This window comes from Typopeltis vanoorti, chromosome 12, assembly GCF_054136105.1.
Source record: "Typopeltis vanoorti isolate ZY-2024b chromosome 12, IOZ_Tvanoo_1.0, whole genome shotgun sequence".
NCBI classification, from domain to species: Eukaryota; Metazoa; Arthropoda; class Arachnida; order Uropygi; family Thelyphonidae; genus Typopeltis; species Typopeltis vanoorti.
Window position 1 is genome coordinate 135,986,471 of NC_143560.1, and position 21,061 is coordinate 136,007,531.

General features: G+C 35.3%; 1 protein-coding gene across 2 annotated transcripts in view; it reads left to right on the forward strand.

The window, feature by feature from the left end:
- LOC150101245 (serine/threonine-protein kinase STK11-like) overlaps window positions 1-21,061 on the forward strand; it is a 305,719-nt gene that overhangs the window by 31,723 nt on the left and 252,935 nt on the right. For both annotated transcript variants that reach the window (XM_090401375.1, XM_090401376.1), the window contains exon 2: window positions 19,604-19,777. In XM_090401375.1, the coding sequence (XP_090257501.1) occupies window positions 19,604-19,777 (174 nt within the window). The remainder of the gene's footprint in view (window positions 1-19,603; window positions 19,778-21,061) is intronic.

Consider the following 21,061-nt stretch of genomic DNA (forward strand, 5'->3'; position numbering starts at 1 on the left):
CCATTCAGAATACATCCTCTTCATTTACTTCTTTACCATAGGAGTAAATGAAGAGGATGTATTCTGACTACCCGAGTAGGTTAAATGTCAGTAAGGCAGGAGGAAGAGATGGAATTTCACTGTGTGTTTTAAGGGGAATGTGCTGTGGAAAATTGACCATGTCATAAACTTGACTATTAATGCAAGTCTTGCAATGGTGCAGGTTTCTGAGGAGGGCAAGATACTGCAATGAAAAACTAAAACAATTTTGAAACCAAATTGTATTTCTTCTGTCGTTAAGATTTTGGAGAAATTGGTAAGAACACCTGTACAGAATTGAGCAAATGAGAGCAATATTATTATTATTATTATTATTATTATTATTAGATGACACCTCCAATGACTCATTGAGGGAGGGCACCTATTCTACAACTTTCAGTCTTCACCAATCAATCCATCAACTACAGTGAACTGCAACTGCACCATCATCATCTACACCAACAGCATTTATTGCCCACAACCAGTAGTATTTTCACAGACAATCAAACATCCATCCCGCCATGGCAGGATTCAGCATTGCAATCCCACCATGCCCATGGCAGAATTCGAACCTGCAGCCTTTTGGTTGTAGAGTGGATATGCTAACTACTTGGCCAACCAGACTGGCTAGGTTATTTATGCAGGTCATCATGGATTTGTTAAGTCACTCTTGTTTTAGTCATCTGGTCATGTTCATAATAGAATAACAAGAGCAGTGGATGAGGGGTAAGGCATACTCACTTTTTTTTTTCAAAGGCAATTGACAAAGTGTCACGTGACAAATTGTTTTGTTAAGTTTGCAATATATGGGTTTGGATATCAGGTTATGTGACTGGATTGGTAACTGGTTTCTGCTAGATATAACAGAGTTGTATATGGGGGAGCAGTATCAGGGAGTAGGAACGTTACAACTGGAGTTCCTAAATATAACTTAGGAAGTACAACTGGGATCATTACTGTTCAATCTATGTCGATGATATTGGCACAGGACTATATGGAGATAGTTGTTTGCAGGCAGTGTGAAGCTTGAAAGGGTAATTAGTAGCAGTGTTGATGTTTTGGCTTTTCAAGAGGATTTGAATAAGCTGGCAAGATGGGGTAAATGAATGGCTTCCACTTCTTCCAGTAAACTTCATACTCACCAAGTGAGTATGAGTATACTGGAAGAAGTGGAAGAAGCAAGAGATCTCGGGGTGATTGTAGATAGAAATTTGAATTTCAGAGAATAGGTTGCAAAGACATCTCAGAGAATTGCTGCAGTATTGAGGATGATATTGACCACAAGAGATAAAATGGTGGTGGTGGTTCCATTAATCTTTGATCAGCCCACATCTGGATTTCTCTACTCAGATCTGGTCCCCAGGATTCGAAGGGGATGAAATATCCTTGGAGAGGGTACAGAGACAGATAACAAAAATATCAGGACTGTACAATGTTGATTGAGGATAGGCATGCAGACTCTAGAGTTTGGTGGATTGAAGACAAAGGGGAAATAAGATATGGTTGAAACATTTAAGCTGTTGAGGGTTCTTAGCTGATTAATACTGGGGAAATTTTTCATATGGTAGAATGATGGAATGGACAAGGGGCTATCCCTTTTGTATTGACTAGCATTCACCTCTCATGATCAGTTTTATGACTTCATTGGAGGTCAACAAAATAATAACAATAATTTAAAATATGAGAATTGATGTGCTGCCAAGTTGAGCTTGTACAACTCAGAAAAAGTGACAAGACCTGAGCATCAGACTGTCATAGTATAGAAACTTTGGCATGGTGTAGCTATTATACACATGGGATATGTGTTGGAAGATATGATGATGGTTATAGAGAGATAGCGAATTTGTTACAGAATATAGGTTAGATAACAGTGTTGGATTCTGATTAAGGAGAAATTTAAATTATTAATATTCCTTACAGAATCCAACTTAATCCACCATACCAAAGGCTATACTTGTAAAAATTATTTGATATTAATCCCATGATTGTAAATTATTATTCATGTAATTGCTTTGAGTTTATTTATTAAATTTGATTAATTAATTAATCTAAAATATGTATTAGCAATGATAGGACCTTGTATTGAAATATTATTCTGTTTATTTTGATTATTCCTAATTTAATATTATGAGGAATTGTATATATAAGATTAATATGCCTTATGTGAATTATAATATTTTGATTTCTTATTTATCACTACCAGTATGCAAAGGTATAATGTTATGCAATATTTCTGTTTTTATTTTATTTTGTTTGTTACTATGGAGACGGACTAGAAATATCTAGCGCGTGCATGGATCACGAGATATGGTATTCAATTGCAGAGAAGGAATTGACATAAGAGAACATGAGAAACAATTTTGGGCGGGAAAACAAAGGGAGGTAAATAAGCTGAAAGCAGAGAAAACCAGGGCTCTTCTCTTTTTCAGGACTGACCATTGTGGGTCACGAGAGCATTGAGTATAGCACTGACAGACATGGAGAATACAAGAGGCAGCAAAGTGAATGCAAAGGATTGCTGTGTCTAGAACTTTAGTGCTGTAATTGGACTATTTAAGGACCAGGAAAGTAATAGGCAACTGAGAAAAATTCTAGAATTTAAAGCATTACTACGTGTTCCATTAGTTTCATGGAACTTTAACAGAGAGCTGAATTGGTCGAATAGTGTTAAAGAAGGAATGAACATTTTCCTTTATCCAAGTACGTCTATACACGTAAAATGCGACCATTAATAGTTCAGTTATCATTGAGAAGATTTATTCTAAATAGTTGTCATAGTGTGCTAAGTAAATATTATTATAAAGTGTGCCCATAGTGAAGTTGATGAGCAAAGAATTTATCCAGTAAGAACTGTCCAATTTTATGTTACTTCAGTGCAGAGATATATGTGTAATTCCTCCTGTTATTCCCCATATTAACTATAACGTTTTTGCTGAAATCAGCCGCAGTATGAAGTATGAAAGTGTATACTCATGAAGCAGTTGTGACCACCATTAATGTATCGAGACTTCACTGACTGTGTGATAATAGTAAAATTTGTTACTAAGAGATTTTGTGATATTGATCTCTATTAAAAGTTATTTTAATATTGTGAAAGCTATAAGTCTGATACCAGAATGCCTATAGACTGAATCTGTAAGATGTTGTGACCAGTTAAGCTAAGACATTTATATTATCTTGTTCTCACAATTGAGTTTATATGTATAATATATAACCCTGAATTAAATGTTTTGTTTTGATGATTTTAAAATTGTGTTTGCCTGAATCTCTTTTACTGCATCGTTCATGAAATTATCGTACCTAGCGGGAGCTTCAAAAATAAGAGATGTACTCGGTCTACGTAAGAAATAATATTGATATAAAATTAGTTGATGGTTGGTTTCACTACATTTCATTAGACTAATCTGGATATAGAGTGGTGCAGTCTAAAAATATAAATTTCTCTATGTTTAAATTAGTAATCAACCAGCAACCTATTACTTGTTTAAGAACAGAGTTAAAAACAAGATGGCGGATCAAAAACAAGGAAGTACAATCCACAACAGCTCTAGAACCTCACCATCAGATTAACATTGAATTGAGGAGCTTGACCTTATAGTAAAGAGATGAGATGAATTATTTATTATTGATGTACAGGTTGGGTGTTCTACCACTAACTAACCTCTATTATGAGGAAGTTGCCTACTATGCTTTAAACCAAAAAAACTTGTTTCATCCATTTCAAGAATGACACCATTGCATACCATAATTTCCCTGTAACTTTATTCTTTAGAGATATATATGGAAAATTTGGACTATCTCTCTCAGGCTAGAAAAAGAATTCTTGATTTTCTCAGGTCTGGAGTTCGATAGCACAAAATATTGCTGAGGCTTAGGCTTCTTCTTCTGTCCCTAGATATGGAACCTTGGTATATAGTACTGATTTCACTGTGAAGATAACAGTAGAAAATAAATTTAGAACCTTTTTTGGATCAGATTTACAATAAAAACAATGCACAGTCTTCCACAAGTTTGCTCTCCTACATATTATTATTGTTATTTAGGCCTCCATGGAGTCAAGAGACTCATCGCAGGAGGTCCTTCCTAGGAAACAAAGTCTATCATACCACTCGTTGAACTCATTGACTGTTCTTGCTCTCACCACTCTATCAGGTAATGCATTCCATGGTTCCACCACCCTCCATGCAAAGAAACCACTCCTCACCCTCTTGCTCACAGCTTCCTGTCATAACTTCAAGGGATGGCCCCTTGTTATTGCTCCTTCATCAGTGTCCACCCTATAACTGCCTCTCCACAGTTAAGTCTTGATCATAACACCTATTCTTCTATCCACCAAAACTCTGCAGTCCACATTCCCTCAGCCAATCCTAATAACTAACATTCTACAGTCCTGAAACCATCTTTGTTATCTGCTTCTGCACCCTTTCAAACTGCATACCATTCCTCTTATACATTTATCCATCTGTTATGTCTCTACTTTTCATTTCACTCCTGTCATATTAGGAAAACAAATCTGTAATCTTTATGCTCTCTCTCTCCAGCAACACTTTTTTTTTTTCCATTCCATACTTGCTACTTTATTTGTAATTATCAAATCATTTATACCTGCCATTCTAATAGTATCACTTAAGTTTTTAATTTTCCAGCTGGGAAAACAGTTTTATGAATCACATACAATATTGGTGCTTCTCTCTCTGCCTCTTAAACTCTTTCATACTCTCCTCTCTTGAACAAGATAACTTTTATTTTTCTTCTGTGCTTTCATGATGTTTCTCCACTCCCCACAAAATGTGCAGTTTTTTTTTTAATATTTTTATTTTATTTATTTATTTATATTTTTTTTATTAATATTTCTTGACATTTTTTCTCCACTTGACTACTATTTCACCTAGGTGTGACATCTTTCATTTGATATGCCATCTCCCTGCTTATGGGATGTGTGAAGCCTTGCCATGTTTCGTTTCTACATTAGGGTTTCTGGTTTCAGCAACTCCCTTCCCTTTTCTTGTCATGCAATGTGGGTGAGAGTTTCCTAGTTCATGCTCTCCAAACCATGAACATTTAACTAGGGAACCAGTGCTTCCTCCATTTGAGGGAATAGTTGTGAAGTGGTTTCTGCAGGCCACTGCTATGTAGTACACAAGATGAACCTGTTGGTAACTTGTCTGAAGGCTTCTTGATCAATTGGTGAATAACTCTACTGCTGCTTGCTTTTCTGTGTTTCTGCCTTAAGGGATATGAGAATAGCAGCTTTCATGAAGCACTATTTTGCACTTGGAGTCTGGACATTCCCTATGTGGAAGTAGTGACCGCAAATCCTTCTTCCCTACTGCTTACCATTGCTTCATAAATTTTATGTTTTCTTTACCAATGCAAACACCCATAAAAAAATTCTAAAGTCACTGCTGTCCAAAAATTACAAAAAAAAACAAAACAAAATATATCCAAAAAAAATCCAACAATATTATATTTCTATGTAATAAAAAATTTTCAAATTCACTCCACCACCATCCAATGTCTCGACACTAATATCAATGATATGCATCACCTATAGACATCCAAACTTGTTATTTATTCATCACTGAACCACATCTGACATCCTCTGCAACGTCTTGCCACAAATTTTCTCACTGCATCCTTCATCCTTTCCATAAGAAGGATGTGACATGCATTTGCCAGATGTGATATCCTACACCTAAGGTTATCACTTGGAATCCTCTTTATATGATTTACTTTGGCTAAAGATATCCTTACCACGTTTCGTTACTTTCTTTTGCTGCCTGTATTATTCTCTTAACTCTGACTTCACTGATCTATTTGACTGTTTACCTCTGAAAGTTGATCACATAAAAATTAGCCCAACACTGAGATAATCTTCCTTGGTGACATCAATGTCCACATCAGTAATGATTTAACACAGATTGCTTGCCAACCTATCAGAATGCCTGACAATCCTCATCATGCTCACGATCCTGGATCTTTTCTTAACTAGCTCTCTCTCTCTAAATATGTTGTTGATGTTAGCTCTTCTGAGAGGACATTCTCACTCCTCTCATCCTCTGACACTACAATAGTACCAACTGGGATGATCTTCAGGATTTCTACATCTCATTTGTATAGTCTGATTATTGCTCCTGCACCTCTGATCCTAGCACCTACTCAGATCTAATAACAGAAAATCTCACTGGAATGAGCACTTTTATCCCCCACTTTACTCAAACTTCAACCCACATCCAAATCATGGTTCTCCAACAATTGTGCCAAAGCAGTCCAAGCCAAATTTCAGCATATGCCCAATGCTGAATCCAACCTCTTGCTCAGTTTTTACTACAGCTTGTAATAACTGCAAAAAATCAACAAATCTAAAGATGACTTTAAATTTGCTAAGCTCATCTTCTGTTTAAATGGCAACTGAGTCTTCTGGTGCTTTACCAAGGTTGTGGGACACAACTTCTGTCCTTCCATGTTTCCACCTCTCTTACATTCTATAAGAGAGGTGCAATGGTAATATCTCCAAGTGGGTGATAAATATAAGGTGGACCTCTTGGCATCAGTTTTTTCCCACCAACTCTTGTATAGACCAAGGCAAATCTCCTCCCACTATTCCACAAACTATTCACAATATGCCTCCTGTGAAATTTCACCAGAAGGACATCAGAAAAATATAGTCAGTAGCCTTGATACCAATATCTCCTGGCCCTTATGAGACTCATCTTAGCGAGCACCAGTATAGATTTTATCATTTTCATTCCACAGAAGATCTTCTTAGCCAACCTCACCAACCTTTGAACACAAGCCTGGAAAAATTTTAAAGAAATTCACCTGGTTGCTCATGATATTTCCATGGCATTTGATCTAGTCTGGCACTGTGGCCTTCTTACCAAGCTAGAGTCTTATAGTATTCCTTCTTCCCTTTGTAAATAGATTGCCATCTTCCTTAATGATCATTGATCGCAGGTTGTAGTACATGGTTCAGTCAGTGCTGGGTTCTGTGTCTTCACCTGCATGCTTCTTCTTATACTTGAGTAATCTCTCTCTCTTTGACATCCAGTCTATTTACAGCTTTACTGATCATCGTGCTCTCCACTCTTTTCCATTTTCAAAACCTTCTAGTGTTCAGGTAATTTATGCTTCAACATTTTCTTTAACTGCCGTGTTTGACGTGTTTATATGTAAGTAATTACATAGATGCAGAGTGCCCATTGATACTCTTGGATTCTATTGAAATAACATGGGTATGAAGCATAAATTTATATATTTCATTCATATGCATGCTTTTGTGGTTAATTAGTGCAGTTTCATGAATATTCATCAAAAACAGTTAATTGAAAGACAGTTTACTGAATGGCAATTCAGTAAACTGTCAATGGGAATTCAGTAAACAGTTGAATGATAATTCATCGAGGTACAATTTAATGAATAAGCAATTAACAAACACGAATTCATCATATAACAATTTGTTGAAAGACAATTCACTAATGATTTTTTCATGAATTCCTTTCATCATTCATCTCTATATTTATCAATAGCATCTCTGATTTCCCTTCCTGTCTCTGCATCATCAGCAAGCATTTACAGATCTCCTGTCTTGCTCTTTCCACTCATTGATATATAGATTAATCAGTAGTTGTCCAAGGCCTGATTCCTGGGGAACATCACCTGCCACCTTAAAGCTGACAGATTCACATCCACTACATGCCACTTCTGATACCTGTCTTTCAACCACCCATTCATCCATCCATTCTTACATTCCAATCCAGTGTTCGCCAGTTTATGTAATAACCTTTCCTGTGGTATCCCTATCAGATATCTTAGCAAAGTACAACAGTATCATAATGTATCCATTGCCTTTATCCGACCCAGCCTTATCTTTATTATAAAATATGAGCAAATTGCTGTGATATTAATCTCCCTTTAGTAAACCCATGCTGTTCCTTGCAAAGTATAGCTTCTTTTCCACCCATTTTTGTGTGTATGAGTTCTTACTAACTTCTCTAAAATCTTCACAATCACTCCAGAGATCCAATCAACCGATCAAATCTGGATCAGATCAGTAAGACGCATCAGTCTTTGTGCCATCTTGTGCAATGGGATTATCATACACTCTCTCCATTCCTGTTGGATCTTTCCTGAGCTAAGACTGAAATTATACAAACATTTTGAAGGACCTAGCCAGTTTGGTGGAACATTCCTTTAGCATATGTATTTGATATTCCATCTGTCCCTATTTCTGAATTCTTATCAAGGTTATGCAACAGCTCTAGATCCTCCTTTTTATTCACCTCTGTCTCTTCATCCATAGTGCATGTAACATTGTGCACTATGTTACATGCACCAGGTTGATAGATCTTGGCAAAGTGAGCACTTGTTATTTGAACTATTGCACCTGCTCCTGATACAAGGGTTACCATCTGCATTTAATACAGTTATTCTTCTGCATTCATTCTTTCTTTTACATTGTCATAATGTCGAAATATTTTTGGGTTGCCTTTAACCTGCATAGCCAATATCTTTTATACTCCAACTTAGTTTTCTGTACAATTCTTGTAACTTTCTAGCCTGTGCTTTATATATTTCATAACTCCTCTCACTCTTATTCTCATGATATTCCTTCCACTTCAACTACTTATGGATCTCTTGCTTAATAAGATTGCACATACATTTCATTCCTATCCTATTTATTCTTAGACCTCTAGGGTCAAATTATTATTATTATCTTTATTATCCAGGCCTCCATGGAGTCAAAAGACTCATTGCAGGAGGTCGTTTTTAGGAAACATAAAGTTTATCATACCACTCATTGACCGTTCTTGCTCTTACCACTCTCACAGGCAATGCATTCCATGGTTCAACCATCCTCAATGCAAAGAAACCACTCCTCACCCTCTTGCCCACAGTGTCCTTTCATAACTTCCAGGGATGGCCCCTTGTCATCGCTCCTTCCCATTCCACCAAGTAAAAGAACCTGTAACTTCCTCTCAACAGTTTAAAAGTCTTGATCATATGGAATGTGGACAGCAGAGTTTGGTGGATAGAAGAAGGAGAGGTGATATGATTGAGACTTTTAAACTGTTGAGAGGTGGTTACAGGGTTGACACTGGGAAGTTCTTTCACTTGGTTGAACAGCTAGAAGGAGTGATGACAAGAGGCCATCCCTGGAAGTTACGAAAGGAAACTGTGAGCAAGAGGTTGAAGAGTAGTTTCTTTGCATGGAGGGTGGTTGAACCGTGGAATGCATTGCCTGATGGAGTGGTGAGAGCGAGAACGGTCAATGAGTTTAAGGAGTGGTATGATGGACTTTGTGTTTCTTAGGGGGGGGACCTCCCCTCGATGAGTCTTGACAGACTTTATGTTCTTAGGAAGGACCTCCCATGATGAGCCTTTTGACTCCATGGAGGCCTGAATAATAATAATAATAATAATAATATCACCTCTCCTTCTATCCACCACACTCTGCAGTCCACATTCCCTCAGTCGATCCTCGTAACTGACATTATACAGTCCTGAAACTATCTTTGTTATCTGCCTCTGTACCATTTCCACAGTTAATTGATCCCCTTCAAATCCTGGGGACCAAATCTGAGAACAATAGACTAAACGTAGTCTGATCAGGGTCTTATACAATGGAATGATAACTGTTTTATCTCTGCAGGTCAGCGTCCTTCTCAGTATTGCAGCAATCCTCTGGGTTACCTTCACCACCTTTGTAATATGCCTCCTGAATTTCAGTTTTCTATCAATCATCACCCACAATTCTCTTGTCTCCCCCCTATTTCCTCCAGCATAGCTCATCCAATCAAGTATGCATCCTCCCATCGATGTATCCCAAACTTCAAGACTTTACATTTTGCTGCATTAAACCGACACAACCATTCATTTGTCCATCAGTTTAGTTTATTCAAATCCTTTTGCAGGGCTGCCACATCTGCACTATTACTGATAACCCTTCTCAGCTTCACATCATCTGCAAACAACTGAATATCCCCTTTGCAATCCATTGACATTGTCATTGATATAAAGGTTGAACAATACAGGTCCCAATACTAAGTCCTGTGGAACCCCACTTGTAACCTTTGCTTCCTTGATGTTGCCCCACCATACACAACTCTCTGATACCTATTAGACAGCCAATCCTGAATCCAATTGGAAACACAAAAATTAATAATAATATAGGAATACATGGAGAACACGCTCTAAACAGAAATGGTAAAAAATTGATTGACTTTGTAGTTTATAATAACCTAAAAATAATGAATTCCTTCTATAAACATAAAGACATACATAAATATACTTGGGCAGCAAGAGGATGGAAATCAATATTAGATTACTTCATATTAAATGAAAAGACATCAAAATTTTCACTAGATGTTAGAGTTCACAGAGGATATGAAATAAGCAGTGACCACTTCCTTGTCGAAATAAAATTAAGATTACCACCTAAATGGCTACAAGTAACAAGAACAGAAAGAAAAATTGAAACATTTGTTTATAAAACTAGACTATTGAATGACACAAATGTACAATGGCTATATGAACAATGAATTAACCAATAAAATAAAACAAAATGAAGAAATTGAAATAGAATGGCTTAATATAAAAACGATACTCAATGCAGCAGCAAATGAAAGCTTAGGAAAGACCAAAAATTCAATAAAAGAAAAAAACTGAAGATCTGGGATGATACAATCAAAGAAATAATCAAAAAGAACAAAGAAGCCTATCACAAATGGTTAAGCAGTAAAAGATTAGAAGATGAAATAGAATATAAAAGAATAAGAGCCATAGCTAAAAGAGAAGTCAGAAAAAGACATAGAGAATCATTGAATAAATTTGTTTATAATTTAGAACATTATTTATATAAAATAAGACCCAATGTATATAAGATTTTGAAACACCTAAATGCAGATATTAAAGAAAACATAAAATTAAACACTGAATTAAAATTAGAAGAATTTCTAAATTACTACACAGAACTGTGGACAGACAAATCTTTTAAAAAAAAAACAACTGGCAAACAATTAACGAAAATGAAAAGGAAATAACTGAAGAAGAATTAGAAATCAGCCTGAAAGAAACAAGAAACAGAAAATCACCTGGAGAACATAAGCTAGGTTCAGAACTATATAAATACGCAAGAACAAAATTCAAAGAAAGACTCTTATTATTTTTAAATAAAATTTACTCAACTGGAATCCACCCAATAGAATGGAAAAAAAACAATTGTGATTCCTATCTTTAAGAAAGGTAATAGAGATGACCCTAAAAACTATAGAGGTATCAGTATACTAAATTCCTGTTATAAAATATATAGTAGAATCTTAAATAACAAACTAATGAAATATTCCGAAAACTTCATTCTAGAAGTACAGAATGGATTTAGAAAAGGACGATCATGTATAGACCCAGCCTTTTGCCTAAAATTAATAATAGAGAAAAGAAGAGAATATAATTTAGAAACACATATTGCATTTATTGACTTTGAAAAAGCATTTGGCAAAGTTAAAAGAAACATATTATTTAACATATTAAAAGAACGACAAATACCAAACAATATCCTAAAAGCTATCACAAGTATATATGAAAATAATCAAATACAAATAAGATTAAATCACGAGCTATCATATACAAGAGAGATAAACCAAGGGGTGTGACAGGGATGTCCCCTCTGAGCAACTCTCTTTAATATCTACTTAAATGAAATAATAATAAAATGGAGTAAAAATTTACATCAAGGAATTAAACTTTCACCTACAGTTAACTTAAACACTCTCCTCTTTGCAGATGACCAAATAATAATTACAAATTCTGAAGATAACTTACAGAAAGCTATTTTAAATCTAAATGCGATATCAAAAGATTATGGCATGATAATATCAATGGAAAAATCAAAAACTATGGCCTTTAAAGGACAAGATCCAGCAAGAACTAAAATAGTAATAGATAACAAGATCTTAGAACAGGTGAATTCATTTAACTACCTAGGATGTATGATCACATATGAAAAAGATATAAACTAAAAAATTGCAAAATATTTAAAAATAACAGGTGCAATCAACTCTATAATTAAACCAAACCTAGTTCAAAAACAAACCAGGCTAAAAGTATACAATATATTAGCCCTGCCGGTCTATGGAAGCGAAATCTGGACAATAAAACAAAAAGACAAACAAAGATTAACAATAGCAGAAATGAAGTTTATGAGAAAAACTGCAAAGTATACCCTGTTTGATCACAAAAGAAACGAAGATATTATGAAAGAATTAAACCAAGAACCAGTAATAGAAAAAATTAAAAAATATAAACATAAATGGATGGAACATGTCCAAAGAATGAATACTAAAAAATTACCAAAAGAAAGATTACCAAAACAAGCCTTAAAGTACAAGCCACTAGGAAAAAGAAAACCAGGACGTCCGCTTAAACGATTCAACGATGACTTCTAAGGCCGGAACAGGCCATGCTAGGCCTAAATCCTTGATACATATGATGATGATCCTGAATCCATTTGACTAACCCGACATTTAAACCCATGTGCTGTAACTTAAATATCAGCTTATCATGTGGCACCCTGTCAAATGCCTTTGCAAAAAAAAAAAAAAAAAAAAAAAAAAAACACAGAGCTGTCAGTTCTTTAGCACATTCCCATGGTGAAATACCATCCAGTCCCACAGCTTTACTGGTATCCAGAGTACTCAGTATTTGGAACAAACTCTCCTCTTGTACCTCTAAACCCTGAACCTGCCTTATCCCCCTAGTATTAAAACTTTCATTAAAAATTCAGATACCATATTATTTAAGTACCATTTCCAAGCCTCCTATGCATCTGATATCCTTCTCATTTAGTAACTGATACCATGGAACCAAAGATGGTATTCTCCTGATGTCATGATTTTCAGATTTGTAGTTGAGCATGTAACTGTCATGATTGGGACATCCATATAGGTAGCTGCTTTGATCACTGTCATTAACTGGTGGCAAAATAGCAACATCCTTAACTGATACGATCATATGACAACCTAATGATATGATCAAATCTAACTCTCTTTGACTTTTAGTTCCTTTCACGTTTTTCTTTCAAAAGTTGTCTTGCAACAGCTCAGTATATTCTCCTTTCTTTTTATCAGCATTTTTTCTGCTACCACTCAATATTTTAGTTTAGTACCCACCAGAGTAATTTGGCAATGCATTTCTTAATCCTCAGTAAATGAATCCCCAGGTCTATACCAACACTCCACCATCTTTGTGTCTGACTCTGCTTCACACCAAATTTCCTCATACTCACTAATATGTGGTACCATTATTGCTCTCATGAGTTTCTGTTCTAACTGGTTTCAAGTCATCTGATATCATTATATTAGATGACTATATTTATGACTATGATTATATCCTTATCTTTTGAGCAACATGCTCTAGATTACTTTATTTTAAAATCTACAGTTTGGCTTAGATACATTGACAATGTTTTTGTTATCTGGCCACATGGCTGCCAAACGTTAAACACATTCCTTAACCACCTGAACAAACAACATGAGTGCATACAACTTACTAATGAAATTGAAAATCAGAACCCGCTTCCTTTCCTGGATACATTGGTCACACATCCTCCTTAGGCAGCCTTTCCTTCACTTTCTTCCACAAGTCTACACATACCAGCCAATATATACATGCTAACTCATATCACCACCCTTCGCAAAAACTTGGAGTCATTAACACCCTCCAAAACAGAGTTATAACAATTTGCTCTGATGAACAAGCTGTTAAACAAGAATTACAAATTATTTACAGTACATTTATAAATAACGGCTATAGCAAAAATACTATTAATAAAGTTCTTCATAAAACTTCATCAAAAAATAATATAGATTAGTAAAACCATAGCAATCCCATACATTAAAAGGTTATTATCAGAAAAAATTAATAGAATTCTACACCATTATAATCTTTAATACCACTTATAAACCACCTGTAACATTTAAAAAACGATTCATCGCCTCTAAGGATCTCCCCCCCCCCTCCCATTGGCTCACCCTGGAGTTTATTGTATCTTTTGCACCTGTAACTTACCTTATATTGGGGAAACTGGATGTACAATCCCTATCTGTAAAAAAAAAAAAAAAAAAAAAAAAAAAAAAAAAAAAAAAAAACCACAACAACATATTAAATTTTATAATTTTGGTGAAGCAGGCCTCTCAGATCACGCTCTTACACCAAATTGATTGATTGGAAAAGTACTTGTTCTTTACATCATACAAAAACCTGGCATGAATGGAAATTTAAAGAAGCCTGTGAAATTTTGATTAACTCCTCTAATCTTAACAATAATGGTGGCATAAAAATCCCAAGAATTTGGATGGCACACATTCAGCCCACTTACTTCCTCAAGTTTTCCAGTAAACCTTTCGGACTCTAAGCAATTTTTCAGCTTTTATTGGCCACCATCCATACTGGTTTGTTTTAATTTATATGTATACTTATATGACTAACTTTTTTGTGTGAACATGTTGCTCTCTAGCTTAAATTAATTTTGTAACCTAATAGATAATAATAATAACATAATAACAGTACACACTAGCTTTGATGTAGTAAGTTTTTTTTCTCACCAGGGGTCAGGCCTGTAGTGGTTGACCAAATCAATGTAATTTTAGCATACATGCAGATTGTAGCTCAGCTTATTTCTTTGTATATATGTGTATACTCCAGATGATGACCTTAATGTGAAGGTCGAAATGTCGATTGGTTATTTTGGTTTATATTAAACTGAAGTTTTACTCTAACATGGTAGTTGTTTTCAAAATTTTTAAGATATAATCTTATATCATTAGTAGTGGTACCCCCTCACCCCAATCTGTTCTGTAATTCCTAAAAATATTACACCCTTTACACTTGATTCCAATCTAGTTACATCTGATTCAGAAAGCTAGCTTTTTTTGTAGTGAGACAACAATTTGAGACCACAACATATTTACTAAAGCATCAAACTTTATTACTTTGTTTCTAATGTTCCTCTCATTTGTTGGGTATATAGACAAAACAAGTTACCTATTCACTTCTACTTAAATCTGCAGGTGGGTAAGTTTCAGTAGAATTACAGTTATTTTTGATAGACTCCTTATGCCTTACAATTCATTATTAAGTGAAGTGTTCATTTGATCATTTGTAGTTTCGATGAATTGTGATTTTTTTTGATCAATTGTTGGTCTTCGATGATTTGCCTTTTGATGAATTGTTTATTTGAGGAACTGTCTTTTGATGAATTGCTTTTTCTATTAACTGTTTTTTTTTTTTTGAAGAATTGTTTATTAGAATAATTGTTTTTTCAATGAATTGCTTTTCAGTAAATTGTTGTTTAATCAAGTGTGTTTTAATGAATTTTCTGCATAACTTAACCAGTGCCTTAAATGCTGATCTAGCAATTTTCAAGTGGCATGAAAATAACCCAGTGCATTTTAGCGTCACCAAAGTGCAATCCTGTCTTGTTTCCCTGAAGAAAGACCATACTTGCTCTCCCTTGCTTATGACACCATAAGCAAGGGACGCCTGCTCACTAGCGAGATTCAGTTTTCTCTTTTTGGGTTGAAAGTCAACCCAAGAAGAAACAAATTCCTGACCTATGCCTGGCACAAGCATAATCAGGATTATAGCTCTCTGTTTCCAAAAAATGTGGTATTCTTTTTTTTTCTAAATAATATAATAAATATTAATACTAAACAATATAATAAATATAAATATTTCACCATAGGTTTTGAGACAATGTGCTAAAGAACTGACAGCTTCTTTGACTTGGCTTTTCAATGAAAGTCTGGCTATGGGAAAGGTAGGTACCCAAGGAATGGAAGGAAGGTAAGATAGTGCCATTGCATAAGAGCGGTAGCAGACTGGAAGTGTCTAATTATAGGCCAATTTGTGTGTGATCATTAGTTGTTTAGGTCTTGGAGAAATTAGTGAGGGACAATATACAGTGTTGGGCAGATGAGAGTAATGTTATCTGTGAGAATCAACATGGATTTTTCAAGGGGTGCTCTTGCTTTAGTAATATGATTGCCTTTTATAATAAAATGACAAGAGCAGTTGATGAGGGAAAGGCATATACTGCCATTTTTTGGGATTTTGCAAAGGCATTTGACAGGGTGACATATGATAAGCTGATATTTAAGTTACAGCACATGGGTTCAGATGTCGGGTTAATCAGCTGGATTCAGGATTGGCTGTCTGATAGGTATCAGAGAGTTGTGTATGGTGGGTCAATATCAAGTAAGCAGAAGGTTACAAATGGGATTCCACCAGGCTCAGTACTGGGACCTGTATTGTTTAACATTTATATCAATGGCATTGTCGATGGATTGCAAGGGGATATTCAGTTGTTTGCAGATGAAGTGAAGCTGGGAAGGGTTATTAGTAATACTGCAGATGTGGCGGCCCTGCAAGAGGATTTGAATAAACTAGACAGATGGGCACATGAATGGGGATGTTGGTTTAATGCAGCAAAATGTAAAGTCTTGAAGATTGGGATACATCGATGGGAGGCTGGATACTTAATTGGAGGAGCTGTACTGGAGGAAGTAGGGAAGACGAGAGATCTGGGGGTGATGATTGATGGAAAACTGAAATTCAGGAGGCATATTGCAAAGATGGTGAAGGTAACCCATAGGATTGCTGCAATACTGAGGACACTGACCTGCAGAGACAGAAGAGTTATCATTCCGTTGTATGAGACCCTGATCAGACCACACTTAGACTATTGTTTTCAAATTTGGTCCCCAGGATTTGAAGGAGATCAATTACCTGGGAAAGGGTACAGAGGCAGATAACAAAGATGGTTTCAGGACTGTACAATGTCAGTTATGAGGATCGACTGAGGGGAATGTAGACTGCAGAGTTTGGTGGTTAGAAAAAGGGTAGGTGATAGGATTGAGACTTTTAAACTGTTGAGAGGCAGTTACAGGGTAGACATTGGGGGAGTCCTTTTACTTGGTGTAATGGCAGGAAGGAGCGATGACAAGGTTCATAACTTCCATCCCTGGAAGTTATGAAAGGAAGCTGTGAGCAAGAGGGTGAGGCGTGGTTTCTTTGTGTGTGTGTGTGGGGGGGGGGGTTGAACCGTGGAATGCATTGCCTGAGAGAGTGGTTAGAGCAAGAATGGTCAATGAGTTCAAGAAATTGTATGGTAGACTTTGTTTCCTAGGAAGGACCTCCCAGGATGAGTCTCTTGACTCCACGAAGGCCTGAATAATAATAATATAATGGAATAACTCCAGCATAAAGGGAAATAATTTAATATTAAAAAGCAGGTTTAATTGTTTGAATATTTTGTCTCTTTTACAGAGATATTTTCAGGAATATAATGTTAAAATAATAATAATAACACACAAAAACACACAGTTAACAGTAAGTTGAAGAAATGTTATTAGTCCATACGAAGACTAAAGTCCTATGAGGGGATGCCCTCTATTGGTGCTGTTGGCTAGGCTTAGATGTTGCATGGGTGGCCTAAGAATTGAAGTTTCCCAAATCTTGAGAAGTTTAATACAATCAATAGAAAGGTAGTACTGATTCTAAAAACAGTCTTTCAAGTTTGTATTTATTGTGATGGTGCATAGTAGTTTTCTTCTATCTGATTCTGTGCAAGGTATCCAAGGGCATGGCTTGCTATAACTAACTTACCATAGTTAGTTGTGGCAGAAGATGTATTTTTTTTTGTGTTCATCTAGGCAGATTTCCCAGTCTGACCATGATATAAGTTGCAAGAACAAGGAACCTTCTAAACACCTGGAATAGACAGGGGAGAAAGTGGATCCTTAGGAGAGCAGAGAAAGGAAGCCAGCTTCAAATAACGGTTGAAACCAGTGCCAGATGTTATATTTCTTTTGAAGTTCTAGCTGATTTTTCTGAAGTTCCCCAGATATTGCGAATAGGAATAGCATTACTATAGTCTACATTGAGATGGACGTGAGGATGTGGAAGGGACAGATAATATGTAGATCTTTTTGCCATTGTAACCATTGGACAGGAATGTTGGCAAATAAAACCAAGTTCCACTGAAAGGAAAGCTTGAGTATAACAAAGGTTGGAGGCTCTGTTGACAAAAGTTTTGATGACACCATATTGTTGAGAAGGGGGATGATGGAAAGTATATATCTAGCTTGAATTAAAGATGCCAAGAAATTCTATTCTTGGTTTAATCCTTTATCCAAGTGTAAGCAAACAAAGTTTTCACGTGAAGTAACTTCATGACTGGGCAGCTCTTATATTGAGTCTAATGCCTTCACATCACTTGCCTTAGTATCCCATAATGCAAAGCACATATCCTTAATCCTTACAGACATGTATAATACTATGCATTATGGGAAGGGTCACTACCAGACCAGTTTCACTATATATATAAGTGAAGGGAGGTCTCCGAAAACTCAGGAAATCCCTCAGATCGCTCTAAACTCAGCAAGTGGGAGGGATCCAAAGGATCATTTTACTCAGCAACAGACCCACCTGCCAGAGAGGGGAACCCCCAGCAGTGGCTTTACCCAATGACAGGCTCATCCCCACCACCAAGCAGTCATAAACTCAGCAGTGGCTCCACTCAAAGATAGGCAAAAATCTGAAATTAAGAAGAGCTGCTCATATCGCAGCACAGCAACCACTTCAATACTAAAGCACATCAGTTGGAACCAGACCTGCTAGAGATATCATGGTTGAAGTAATTCAGAAGTTATATTTCCATATACAGATATCCAAAAGGTGTCACACCTTATTACTAAAATACTCTGTATTAGAGACAGATGTTGAAAGTTTTTCCACTTGGTTATACTATAAAATAAAGATGCCAAGAAATTATATCTTGATTTAATCCTTTATCGAAGTGTAAGCAAACAAAGTTTGTGCGTGAAGTAACTTCGTGACTGAGCAACCTGCATATAGAGGCTAATGACTTCACATCACTTGCCTTAATATCCCATAATGGATACTAATATTGGATAATATAATTTTTTCCCCACTCATATGAACTACTACTTTTTTCTTGTCACTTTCATTCACTTCATTCGTATTCTTGCTCTCTCATTTGTCATTATCATTTACCTAACTGTCTTGCTTCTGCTGTAATCCACATTTCTGACACTTTTCATTACTCTACTCTACTTTCAAAACACTATTTCATTTGTGGATAACATTGCTAGAATCTAATCTGGCAAAGCTGACAAAATATTATAGCCTATTGTTGTTGATATTTAAAAACAGGGTTTTGCCTCTTTATTTTCAAAGGATATATTATATATTTAGACATTTAATTTTAATTATTGATTTTATTGTTAGTTATTCTAACTATTGGCTTGTAAGATTAACTTGAGAGAAGAGATAATTCAAATAATCATATTGTATAAGCGTGTGTGTAAATAATGAGATCTGTTGTTAATTGATATTTATAATACGCATAGATGCACACAAACTTTCAAAACCACACCACTTTTTTAAAACAGTAGACATACACATAATATCTATTTAGATATCTCATAGTATCTAAAATTCTCATTGTCTATCAGTTCTTTTTAGCATGCAGAACTGATCACGTTGTTTTGATTATTGTTTATTTCAGAGAAATTATGCTGCTAAAAAGGTTGAATCATAGAAATGTTATTAAGCTAGTAGATGTACTCTATAATGAAGAAAAACAGAAAATGTATATGGTTATGGAATACTGTGTATCAGTACTTCAAGAGCTCCTAGAAAGTGTACCAGATAAAAAATTACCTATTTGGCAAGCTCACGGGCAAGTATTGCTAATTTTCGTTTGATAATTATGTAAGACATTCAAAATATATATAAAAATTGATTTATATGATAAGTAAAATCATATTTTTAATCCCATAATCATGTTTATTATTGTGAATCTTACATATGTGCCACAAGAAGTGAATGATCCTTATAATTCAGGTCATTATACAAGAGTAGGATCATTATCTTACTCACTGACACATTTTTTTTTAATATGAATTCCACCTGTGGAAGGCTATTAGCTTATATTATTATTATTATTATTACTACTACTACTACTATTACTGCTTTTATTATTATTATGGAAATGGCAGTGGAAACCATAATAGTGTGAGAGATGAAATGAGAACAGGAATGCAAGAGGAATAAAGAAATGGGAGAAACAAATTGGACAGAGAGACATGGCATAGGAAGTATAGATGTTGGAAGTAGTAGTGAATATACATATGGGGTTGATCAATATAAAAATGGAATAGATTGGGATGTGAGTAGAGAAGTTGAGACTGAGCAGATATATGTGGTAAATAGTGATAAAGGTGATGTGAAGGCATAACTATAAATGGAAGAAATATAACATATTTAAAGTATGCTGATGATATAGTTATCACTACAGACAAGAAAAATTAGAAAATATCTTGACCAAGCTACATCAAACAAGTAACAAATATAATATGAAAATCAATTTTAGTAAAATAAAACTAATGGTAATAGGAAGAAAAAGAGAAGCAATCCAAATGAAAATAGGAAATAATAATATAGAACAAGTAAAGCAGTTCAATTACCTAGGATCAATGATCACTGAAGATCTAGACTATTTTGAAATCATCAAACTCAGAATCAATAATGGATGGATAACAATGGGCAGACTAAAAAAATATGGAACAATAAAAGATATTAAGCAAAGAACTCAAATTAAAGATATATAAAACAATGGTAATTCCCACAGTACTCTATGGGAATAGAGTACTGTGGAAATAAAGAAACAGTTAAACTCAATGCTTTTGAGTTTAACTGTTTCTTTAAAAGTTTAAATGCCCTAAGAAAAATCAATAGAACAAACTGGACATAAAGAAATAAACAATAATTACAGCACTAAAAAAGAGCCAACTGAGCTTGTTTGAACATGTTTCAAGAATGAACCCAGAAAGACTACAAACATATTATTAAATGGTAGAATTGAAGGACAGCCCAGCAGAGGAAGATCAAGAAAGAAATCACCCACTTAAACTCCATAATAGAACTTCATAAAAAGACGGCAGACAGAAAGAAATGGCAAAAA